The sequence below is a fragment of the Electrophorus electricus genome, unplaced genomic scaffold (assembly GCF_041902795.1).
Source record: "Electrophorus electricus isolate QZ-2024a unplaced genomic scaffold, ASM4190279v1 Scaffold35, whole genome shotgun sequence".
In the NCBI taxonomy this organism is placed as follows: domain Eukaryota; kingdom Metazoa; phylum Chordata; class Actinopteri; order Gymnotiformes; family Gymnotidae; genus Electrophorus; species Electrophorus electricus.
In genome coordinates, this window is record NW_027658638.1 from 1614547 (window position 1) to 1627105 (window position 12559).

The 12559-nt window shown below is 39.0% G+C and overlaps 1 protein-coding gene across 2 annotated transcripts in view; it reads left to right on the forward strand.

Annotated features, from left to right (window-relative positions):
• The first annotated feature begins 223 nt into the window (after positions 1-223).
• LOC145655803 (solute carrier family 12 member 1-like) overlaps positions 224-12559 on the forward strand; it is a 40723-nt gene continuing 28387 nt past the window's right edge. For both annotated transcript variants that reach the window (XM_081709276.1, XM_081709277.1), the window contains exons 1-9: positions 224-796; positions 1761-1898; positions 2028-2103; positions 4414-4509; positions 4714-4853; positions 5164-5274; positions 5585-5696; positions 5910-6037; positions 6359-6443. In XM_081709276.1, the coding sequence (XP_081565402.1) occupies positions 554-796; positions 1761-1898; positions 2028-2103; positions 4414-4509; positions 4714-4853; positions 5164-5274; positions 5585-5696; positions 5910-6037; positions 6359-6443 (1129 nt within the window). In that variant the 5' untranslated portion in view covers positions 224-553. The remainder of the gene's footprint in view (positions 797-1760; positions 1899-2027; positions 2104-4413; positions 4510-4713; positions 4854-5163; positions 5275-5584; positions 5697-5909; positions 6038-6358; positions 6444-12559) is intronic.

Genomic DNA, 12559 nt, shown 5'->3' on the forward strand with positions numbered 1-12559 from the left:
AATTCAAGTCATCATGAACTTCCTCTAACCGCCAAACTTCACACAATGCTATTAATAATCAATGTTTTTCTCTTCAGCTCAGAGACTCATTATCTTCTCTTTCCATTTATGGCCAGGTTAAACTTTAAGCACATGTTCTGCGTCTCCTTTGATGAAGCAAGGACATTTCTGTGCCCCTTGCTTAAGCACTTAGGCCAGCAGGTAGAACCAATAGCCTCTCACCTGGAGCCCCTGAAAGATACAGGATATATAAGTACCTGCAGCCAAGTCATATAATACCATGTTATTGTTCAACATAAGACCACTTTCTGAAACAATTAGACACATCTCAGCCAGAACTAAAAATTACTTTTGACCAGGTTTTTGGAGCCTTTTTGAGCTAAGAATACCAGAGTGGGCTTTTTGCAGCCTTGTTGAACTGAGAATTCTAGACTGTGCTTTTTTGCAGCCTTGTTGAACTGAACTTGGAGTGCTGCAGAATTAACAGAACTTTGTATCAGAGTCATTTTGCTACTGAACTCAAGCAACTATAAGACCTGCCAAACGATTTCAGATGGAGAACCCAGCATTTGAGAAGTCTAAAGATGATCCTCCACTCTACGAAGAAACACCATTCTCTAGTAATGGTTATGGTAACGGAGATCACCGGTCAGTCAGGCCATCAGTTGTTAGTGCGTTTGGCCATGACACACTAGACCGTGTACCAAATATCGACTTCTACCGTAATGCAGGGAGTGTGAGTGGGCATCGTGCTATCAGACCCTCACTGCAGGAGCTACATGAGGTCTTTGAGAAGGTCAGTGACAGACAGACACAGCACAACAGCTATTAAAGGATCAAGTTTCAGAGTTTTCTTCTTATAAAATATACAAAGTAAGCTGAAAATTTCTACTACACGATTATTACAGTTAAAACTATAGAACCAATGCATACAGTACAGGGTAACTAAATATAATAAGTTAGGCCTGAATAAATTTTGTCAGAAATGAGATCACTGAATGCTATGGTTTGAGTCAAATGTAATGGTTTGAGTCAAATATATTTTTGTAGATATATTCCAAAGCTTTTTGTACATATATTCTAAAACAGCCAAGAAAAGTAATTCTAGAAAATTTTGATTGGAACGACAAGAACAAAAAAAAAAATCACATAAATATGTAGGCATAGTGAGAGAATGAGAGGTCCAGTGTGAATTGCACAGCCAAAATTCAAGGGGAAGATGTTGATAAATTAACATTAACTTGCATATATTGTGCATAGACAAAGTAGATGGAATTGCCTTTCTGCTGTTTTAAGTGGTATTCTTGAGGATATTGTGAGGAGCCACCATTCTGCCTAACCAACATAAATGGTGCTGAATGACCAAATGCTTAAGCTCAATACTTTTCATAGCTATAATGCCATAGTCGTAATGGCTTTCACATTATACATGCCTGCCACAGTTATAATGTGAAAGCCATAGAGAAACATTTAGTTAATAAGTAACCATAGAACATTGCATTGATCTATTTGCCCTTAGTACCATAATTAATACAAACGAAGCCTGAAAGTGGTGCTGATTCAGAGAGTATGGAAGTATCTCAGTATGGCTTTGCAGTGTGCTTGCTAAATGAACAGTTACCACTTGGTTTTATGAATTACACATAAGCATTTGTCCTCGTCTTGCCAAGAGTAGTATTCATGTAATTGGACCACACCTTTGAGGCTCTAAATGGCACTGAAAATGTTTTACAATTTAAACTTTGCTTATTTACTGTCAGAATGGAGATTTGGATGTTCATGATACAATGGATGATGGGGAGGGAAGCGATGTCTTGCCGAATGATGATCTTGAGGCCATCGCTTCTCCAGAGGACAATGGAGGGGTCGTTAAATTTGGCTGGATTAAAGGAGTTCTGGTTAGTGTTACCCACTCGCACATTAGGTCAAAACCAGATCTTAATTTCACCAAAAGTGAAGAACTGTGTCATCCAACATTTGGCCATATTTGAGCCATGGCTGAATCATGGGTGTTATTTTCTCCAAAGGTGAGGTGTATGTTGAACATCTGGGGCGTGATGCTCTTTATTCGTCTGTCTTGGGTCTTTGGGCAGGCAGGATCAGGTAAACACACTCTCCACCACATTTTTCTTCAACTACATTCTTTTTTTAGTTCTTTCTATTTTGTTCCTCTCACTGTCAATGCTTACCATATCCTTTCATAGAAAGTTGAAAGCCCTGATCATGGTCCCATGAATAATACCTATTGAACACTAATGCTTGTGCTCTGCTGATGAGCTTACCTCATTTCATTACATGTGCTGGACAATAAAGTGATGTGGGGCAAGTAACCTACAGTTTTTTGGGTTTAGCAGGGGGACACATGGGCAGAGCTGAAGAGATTTCGAAATGAAACTCCACTCTTATGACTGTTCAAAATAGGGGTTTAAAAAAACATGCAATGTAATATGGGACATTGGTCAAATAAATGGAGCCCCCCCCCCCCCCCCAAAAAAAAAAACAAACTCCCAAAACCTTTTCAGTTCAGTTTCAAGAATGAAAAGTGTTTTTCATAAAAGTATTTTACTTCCTATTTATTTCCTGTTTGTCAGTACACCATGCCTTAAATAATCAAATGATGAACTCTGAATGCTGCAACTGATTCTAGTAGTTACTAATATTGAATTGTACTTGTCAATTTAATTTTACTTGATACAATTGTATATAGTATCAAGTTATCCTGAAATAATTTCTGGCTATGGAAATAATGAATATATGGCAAGGTCAACACAGTCTCAGGGACAGAACTTCCCTGTAACAGCTTATGCCAACCCTGCAATTATAGCGTCTGTCCTTCAGCATGTGGTCAAAGTGGTGGCTGAAAGACAGAGCAGGATCAGCCAGCAGGGGACAAATCACACCTCAGGTGGCGAGGACGCAGTTATTAGCAGCAGCATGCATGTTGCACTTCAGAGGCCATTGGTTCAGAAAGGCATTCTTTTGCACTACCAGACAGATATAGGCAGCCTGCCTACTGCTGCAGGGCATTGACTAGTTTCGTGGTATATACCTAATGGCAGGTTGAGAGGTCACTCTTGTGGTTAATTATTCCAAAGCTCTAAGTGACTAACAGCTGCAGATCAGGAGTCTCACAATGGTCATTATTGCTGGCTAGAGAACTCAGACCATCATTGTAGCTAAAATGATAGCATTACCTAAAAATAATGTATGCAGCAATAAAAATGTACCAGTTGTTAATAAAATTTCAACCCCCCTGAGACATAAAATGTTTAGAAGAAAATTATATTCATACTCATTGTGTGACATCCAAATTGATAATAGTATGATTTTTAGTGTTATCATATTAATTACTAATACTATTCAGAATTATTGTTAGCTTCACTACCTATGAATCTGTAAAGTATTTCTTTGTTCTAGCAAACATGGCAAATAAAAGATAAAAATATTTTATCAAATATTATTTCACCAATAAGGGAATACATACAATAAGACTTCCAAGATACAGAAATGTTTCAAGAAACATTGTTGGCAGCTTCATTTATAAGTTATCAGGAGCAGCTGACAAGAACCCTTATATTACTTAGAGATGGCACAATACGAATTTTTCTGTACTGATCCGATATGATATCTTGTGTTTGAATGTTGCCTGAGATCGATACCAATCCGACACACACACTTCACATACAACTGGCACTAAGTGAGCAGACAGAGATTATGAGTATTATGTATGATGAGTCTCTTTCATTGAGCCTTTTCATGTGATTTGAATATACTAAAGCCATAGAGTAATTAACTTTATGAAAATAGACAAGGAGAGTGCTGTACATGTTCAGCTATTCTTTCTCCTGTCCAGTTCTGTTTCTATTGGGGCTCTGCTGTTCTTTCCTCGACTCCGAACTTGCTTTACTTCAAACTTCAAACAGTTCATTCATTCATTCATTCATTCATTCATTTATGTATTTATTTATTTAAAGATTAATAAACTTGAAAGCAGTGGCAGCACAGAAGCCAAAGAATATATCAGTGAACGGGAAGCCTCTGGAAATGAGGAATAGATTAGCATTCCAGAAGAAAAGCACCAGAAGCATATGAGTAGTTACAGAAATGTTTAACAGCAGCAATAAAGGGTAGAAGATGCTCCATAAGATACAGTCTTTGTGAAATTGATGGTATTCATGTTTTTTTCAAATATTTTTCAAAATTACTTAAATGTGTGTTTTCTTTGCCTGTTTACAGAGGCCTTAGTTTGTGTTGTGGGTTAATGGGGTTGAAAACTAAGATAAGGCCAACACTGGCAATAACACAGTATCTGTGTATGAATCTATGTTTACCATTTTCATCAAGTTTAACTGGATTTTTGTTTCTCAACTGTGAATGAAAATGTGGGGTTTAATATTGTTCTCTGTGTTTCAGGACTTGGAATTATTATTATTATTCTAAGTATGGTGGTGACCACTCTCACCTGTCTGTCTATGTCGGCTATCTGCACAAATGGTGTAGTCCGAGGAGGTATGCAAGTATAAGCAAACACACCTAAACAGACAAATTCATCAATATTGAGGACACTCACAAAGAGATCTAAGATAGGGATTACTTGCATGCTCACACATTAACAGGCACAACACTTTGTGGGTATGTATATGTCTCATCATGTAATTTGCATTTTCATATTGTTGATTTATTTAAATTGTTCCTGTACTGTTGCACCTCCAGGAGGGGCATACTATCTAATCTCCCGTAGTTTGGGGCCTGAGTTTGGAGGTTCGATTGGTCTGATCTTTGCTTTTGCCAATGCCGTGGCTGTAGCCATGTATGTCGTAGGATTTTCTGAGACTGTGGTGGATCTTCTCAAGGTACAATTTCTCAAACAGCAGTATTGTTCCTCATTTTATTTTGATAAAGATTTTTCTTATGAGTATAGGTTTGAAAGCTTTTTTTAATTACATGCATGGTATGAACGCTGAGTCAGATTATACTGAAGATTCGAATAGTAGTCATACTCAGTTTATGGACCGCTTATACTACAGTGTTTTTCTGCTCTAAGTCACTGGATTAAAGTCCTCAGCTTCTCATATGTTGAATAAGAAAGAGGAACACATAATTCTTTATTCTATAAACAGGTGATAGTGTATCAGTGCTGCTGGTGGTGATTTTGTTTTTTAGGTAAATGATGCCATCATGGTAGACGAAGTGAATGATATCAGGATTGTCGGCTGCATAACTGTGGTGCTCCTGCTTGGGATCTCGGTGGCTGGAATGGAGTGGGAGGCCAAAGTGAGGTCCACACATGTGGCACATGCCTGCTGCACAATCACAATTTTTCAGATTTATTTTTAAGGATAATGTTTGTGCTTGTATGTGAATTTTGTGTGTTTAAGATGTCAATTTCAAGATTTAATACTTTACAGTGAACATTTTAGATGTATTCATTCCTCCTTTTCAGATGCACCATAAAAATATATTCAACATTAATTAATTGAAGAATCTGATAATAACAAAATACTGACATATGTATTTTTTTTTTCCTCCTCAGTGGGTACTATTAAAAGTGCATTGACAGGTCTCTCTCACTGTATTTTTGTAGGCTCAGATTGCACTGCTAGTGATTCTCTTGCTGGCCATAGCAAATGTATTTGTGGGCACAGCAATCCCTGCCACTGAAGAAAAGCGTGCCAAAGGCTTCTATAGTTACCAAGGTGACTGAAGTTTTTGTAGAAACACTGTTGCTATCAATGATTAGAGCTTCATATTTCCCTGCATGTGCAAGTTTTCTGACACACCATATATACAATTATTTTTAGGTAAAGATTGTCCTTAGAAGTGGCTAAATAATAACAAAATAAATGTAAATAAATATATAAATATACAGTTTATAGACCAATATAAACGTTTTAATGTCTTCACTGCAGCATCGATAATGGCAGAAAACTTCACCCCAAACTTTCGAGATGGAGAGACATTTTTCTCTGTCTTTGCCATCTTCTTCCCTGCAGCAACAGGCATCTTGGCAGGAGCCAACATCTCTGGAGACCTAAAGGTAGGATAGAAACATATATTCCTTAATATTCTCCAAATTAATTGTCATCAGAAAACATTCCACAACTGAATGAATCCCATTTTAAAGGAATCCATAGCAAAAAAACCTTAGTGAGTCTGCACTAAGAAGTGCACTAATAACTTGCAGTAGGCTGTGCTTAGTAGTGTCTAAAGGGGTGTTTGTGACTGACTATGCCTTCTGTAGCAGTTGACCTTGGGCTAGATTTCTGGGCAGGCACCATAGGTTGGAGAAGCCAGATCTGTTCTCTCTTTTGCCTGCTCTCAGGCTGCTTTAATAATATGAATATGTATATGATTACAGGACCCTCAAGGGGCTATTCCCATTGGCACCTTGCTGGCCATATTTATTACAGGAATTACCTACCTTGGAATCGCTCTATGTGTCAGTGAGTACAGAGCCACAAAACACCAGCCATAGCTAACCATGTAATGTTCATCTGGGCTAATCATATAGAATGCTTATATTGCACATAGCTTTTCAGAATATCTAAAAAACCATGCTCTACCATGCACTAGAGCAAAGCCTAAGGGCCTGATTTATTATGAAGGAAGCTAAAATTGTAGGGTGCTATAATTTTTGGTTGATTTATCATGACCTACTTCACCCACTTCAAAGACATCATCCACAATTTTGGAGGCACTATTATAAAATACACCCAGAACATTTCAACCAGAGAGAAATATAAGCATGAAAATGATTTCCATCTATAGCCCTGAAAACATTTGGGAACCCACTATAGAAATCCATGTTAGATGTGTAACCCCTCTGTGTCTGTCTGTGATCTAATACATGTAATCATGCTTCTCCACACAATAGCATCAGATTCAGGCATAGTACTGTATTTATTGTCTTAATAATAACAAGATACAAAACAAAAATCATTGGGATCATAAAAATACCTAGACTATGGCTCTCAGCTTCTGTTCAACATTAATTCCATGAAGCACCTGATAATAACAAAGACAAGTCTAAAGAGTCTAAAAATTTGTTTTACCATTAAGAGAGAGGCTATTTTTTTTAAACTATCCAATATTAATATATATAACAATTTGTAATGGGTATAGTTTGTAAAAATGCAATCCACAGACATTAACAAACTAATTTACAAAGTTTACAACATTTCTATAGTGCTACTTTATTTTTTAGGATCAGACCTAATTACCTTCTGGCCATCTGCATGACAATGACCGGTAGAGAAATCACATCAAAGAATATTGCACTCAGAATTAAACATTTAAGCTGTAGATTAACCACAAAAATGAATGACATAATATATACTAAACACAATATTTTTGGCACATCATTGCCCTCAACAGTGCTGACAGTGCAAATGTAAGACCAAATTGGGAAATACATGCAGCTCTCACCACTGTATTCTGGAATAAGCCAGATGGCAACAAGTGGGGGACAGCCAGAGTTTTTGTAGTGTTCTATATCTTTTATTTCATTAGATAATAACAATATAACATGACTTAAAAGTTGATATGCTTTCATTAAGGTTAATAATTCTCTCGTGAAATATTCGATCTGTTGATGATCTCTTTGATTGCTACAGCATTGTTTGTGAGAAGACATGACAGAAGAAAGTAATTGCACCTTCTTCTTGAAGTGAAGTGGGTTGCACTTCCACTAGTCCATTGTTACAGTCTAGTCATTTTAAAATAATAGTTTAATTGGACTCTTCTCAAATTGAGCCACAAGACCAAATATGAAAGGACACTTAAAACAAACTAAAACATAATTATTTTGAAGATAACTAATAAAACACAATTCCAGATAGGACAATGCTAAAACATTAAGGACAATAAGGTAATAACAAGAGCAATCATAAAAATGACCAAACAGCAAAGAAAGAAAGTAAGGTAAACACATGTTGCCCATCCTCTGAAAATTAAACTACAGCAAAACAGAATCTATTCCTTACTTGCATTACAACAACTGGTTAATATTCATGTTTGTATCATCTTCCTGGTGCCCACTAAAGTGAGACCACAACAATCTAAATATAGCCACTTTTCTTAAGTTATGTCATCTCCACCATCCATCTCTCATTAACAAGAAAGAAAGCAAGCAAGCAAGGCTATCTGTAGAGAACCCATCCACATAGATCCGTGAAGGAGGGAGGGAAATAGCAAAACAATTATTCGCTTAGGATTTTATTTAATATATTTCATTTTATTTAATATATTTCATATATTGTAGTGTGAAGAAGAGTGATCTGACTCTGGTCTGGTGGTCAGAGCATGTTTATCATTTGGAAAACCCAGGTTTGACACTTTGTGTAGTTGCTTAGCCTTTGTCACACACTGCAAATTCAATTTTGTATCGATCAGCTATCCATTTAACGTCATTGTCTGATAGAAAGTTCTCTGAGGAGGGATGATCTTTCAGGAACTCAATGTGGACAGTTGTAAAATGCTGGTTCAGCTCATTTTTCAATCTGTCCAAGGAAGGGAATAATAAGTTACATTCACTTAGTTATCACCACTTTGATTGCTTGCGCCAAATGACATTTTAGTGACATAGTCCTTTACACATTTTTGCTTTTTCCACAATGATAGTCTTGGTTGGTATCATAAATATTTTTGGTTTTCTCATACACCTCTGCAAATGGCCCACCATTATGGCCCACCTTTCATTGTGTCTTCTACAGCTTCCTTGAATTCTACTATTAGGTCATATTTTCAGTTTATTTTTTTCAGAATGTTGTGGAGATCATCTGTTACAGAGAGTAGGCTCTGGAATATTAACAGAATATAGACTGTAAAATTTGTTCAGCTATTTGTGCAATCACACTAGCATTGGAAAACTGATGTTGGATAGACACTGAAAGATAACAAGGATGTTGCTTTTCATGGCATTTTTCACTTTGTCATGCTCATGTTGGGAGTTTTTAATATAATGTTAAATCCTGCACTTCCCGCATCCAGCTGAGCCTTTGCATATTTCTGTTTCCCGAGGGACTGATTATATCATGACTTCATTTTCAAGATTGTCTCCTTCATGTTTGTCATCACAAATGCAGGTTATGAGGAGCCTGTCCACTTCCTATTCCTCCTGTTATAGAGTGAGCTTGTGAGAGAGTCCTCAATGAATGGACTGAATGGACCTAAAAGTGTAACGTGAGGTGCCAGGGTAGGATGCGGGGATGAGTCATATACAACGCAATGACACGTTTATTGAAACAAAACAAGGACAACTACGTGGCCCTCAGGCTAACAGGGTTCAGACATCAACAACATTCACATTTAAACACGAGACATATATACATGCGCACTAAGAATATACAACGAGGAGCAGGTGTGAAACACAGGAAGGGCGTGGCCATACAGATGAATGAACAGACACACACACAGGGAGATGCATAGGAGGAAGGGCCATACTGTGACAGAGCCCTTTCAGACTGGCACGACTCCCGGTGCGCCAGCCTATCAGGCTATGGCCCCGAAACCAACACCAAATGGAGAGGCCGGAGCACCGAGCGACCCGACGTGGCCCAGCGTGAGCAGGACAGAGGGGAGAAAGACAGGGACCAGGACGACAACAGACACAGGGACAGAAACACTGACGGGCACAGGCACTGACACAAAGCGGGACAAAGCAACTGGCACAGTAATTGAGACAGGAATAGATACAGTGATCGGGACAGTTACATGAACAGGACTATATAAAAAACTATTAAACAGTCCGGGGAAGGTAACAGGAGCCCTAGCCTATCGTTGGCTGGGTCAGAGTTCGCCATGGCTGGACGGGATCCTCTTTTGTTGGCTTGTGCACGGTGACTGCTCCGGTTTCAGCGCACACGTATCCAGAGACACACCAGCTGATTTGTCTGTCTTGGGGGTGGGCTTTGGTGGCGCTGCTCTCTTGCTTACGCATAGGTGCTTGAGCTCTGGGCCTGTGAGCATTCGCAGATGGAGTGTCCTCATCTGATGACGATGCCTCCCTGCAAGCTCCATTGGGCAACCTACTTGTTCCAGAGTGGCGCCTCCTGGGTGGAGCCTTGGGTGGTACCTTGGGCGCCAGAGGCCCTTCGCTCTCGGAATCCGCCGACGTGGTGTCCATCACCGTGGAAGAATCCCTATGGAGGACCTCCTCCACCTCCATCACTGGACTCTTCCCCAATTGACCTCTGAGTCTAATCAGAAGCTGATGTAGCTATACTCTGATCGAAGGCCGACGTCTGTATAGCCCTCACTCTGTTCATGCTCCCTGTAGCTCTCCCGGTAGTCCCAGTAGGGGTAATAGGACCCCTCTGGACCTGGATACTGGTCCTCCTTGTACCAGTTCTTATAGTCCATCAGGGGCTTGTAGGACTCCGCAGAGTCCACCCCTGAGCTACACCCAGGGCCCCCCCAAAATTTTCCAGGAGCTCTCTCCCCTGTTGTATCAGTACAGAGAATGCCCAAGAGTATGGAAGGTTTCCCCGTAACAGCTGGGGAGGAACAGTTATACACCTTCTTCCCCTCCTTCTTTTTCTTTCCCGGCATCCTTTGGCGGTCGATGTTTCTGTAATGCAAGGAGGAAGTGCAGGATGCAGGGCTGAGTCATGTACAACACAAAACAAGGACATCTATGTGGCTCGCAGGCTAACAAGGTTCAAACATCGACAACATGCACACTTAAACACGAGACTTATATACACGCTCACTAATGATACACAACGAAACGAAGAGCAGGTGTGAAACACAGGGAGGGCATGGCCATACAGACGAACGAACACACACACACACACACACACACACACACACACACACACACACACACACACACACACACAGGGAGACGTTTGGGAGAAGGGGCCATACTGTGACAAAAAGGCTAAAAACGCCAAATTAAAATTGTTTCTTACCACTTGGCCAGGATCTTACATTAATTTTGGCATGCAATGTTTAATCATATTTCACTAAAAATTACAAAGAAAACTGCTAGCATCCTAAAACCCATGTGCTATTGAAAAAACATATAGGTTAATGTCTTTAATATTTTAAATGTAATACATACTTCTGCTTTCTCTAGAGAGTATGGCATTGTGAGACAAGTGACACAATGACTGGACTATCAGCTGATGGAGGGCGTTAGGCCATTAGAAAGCAGTGACTGACCTTCACCCATACTCAGTGCAGTCTATTCCACACCAGTGCTTCTAGAAGGTCTTTGTCAGCACTGTTTTGGCTGATTGTGCATGTTGAACCAGTGTCGGCGTTCAGCCATGAGGGAGTTTTTTGATTGGCTGTTCAGTCTAAATTTGAGTTGAAATGAAACGATATAGAAATAAACTACATTAAAGTTTTTTTTTGTTGCATTGTGGTAACTGATATTCTGAGAAAGTGTGCCAGGCTAATATTATATTTTGCTACTTGGAAAACAGTTTTGCTGTGCAAAGTATCTGGAGAACTGGGGGAACATTTGTGATTACCTAGTCATTATCTTATGCAATTTTATGGAAGGAACAAGCTCAAGAGGTGTGAGTCACCCAGAACTTTATACTCATTATAAAATAGCCTGCACCTTTGGGAAGCAGCAGATTTCTTTGGAGTTATGAGGGTGTGTCTACAATGTCTGCCCTTTTCTCAGCTGTCTCTACATGAAAACCTAGGAGTTGCTTGAACTTGTTGCATTGCTATTTGAAGCAGACTTAAGGTGTCACACATGTCTTCCAATGAATCCATTGAAATAATGCCATAGATTAGTAATATACTTAATTCCTCAGTTTCCTGCAAAACTATTTGAAGGCATGTTCCGTGTACTGTGGTCCATTGACAAAATAGGGATGCGTATTCTTGAACTTCCTGTGTGACTGCTTGGCTGAACACAGCACTGTGCATTTAATCAACAACTGGAATATCTGTCTACAACAGTCAATATGTATTTAATGTGATCTTGGTCCAGTAGACACTCTCTGACAAGATGTTTTCACTAGACATTGGAGGCTATAATTGAGCTATTTTAGAATATCATTCATTACAGAGTCTTGGATGAGTACTTGTCTGCCATTGAATATAATTCATTCCTGCACTGCAAGCTCATATTTTAAAGACCTGTAAGCATATAAATAAGTAAAAAAAAAATTTCCATTTATATTTTACTTTTTAAACTGACCAGAGTGTCTAGGAATATATGTCTAGGAATAACATCTGAGATTCCCATCCAGAACAGAGCAGTCCTAGGAACAGATAAAATACTACGTATGGTCCCAGAGGCCCCAAGCTTGAAAGGAAAAAAACATGACAACACACAATTAAATTTAGGGAAATTTGTGTTGAAGCTCATGAGTCAGGGAGTATTAAAACTGCTACTTATTTATTATTTATTATTAAAAAGGGTAATAAAATAAAAGGGTAATAATTAATAACTTCCAATCAGGTAGAACAGCAACAATCCTGCCTTAACGAGGACCCAAGTTTATTTTGCCCTCGCGCACAGTGAGGATAGTAAGAGAGGCAAAAAATCCCCTAGGATCAGTGTTGGAGACTCACAGGAAAAAGTAGTATCTTGAGG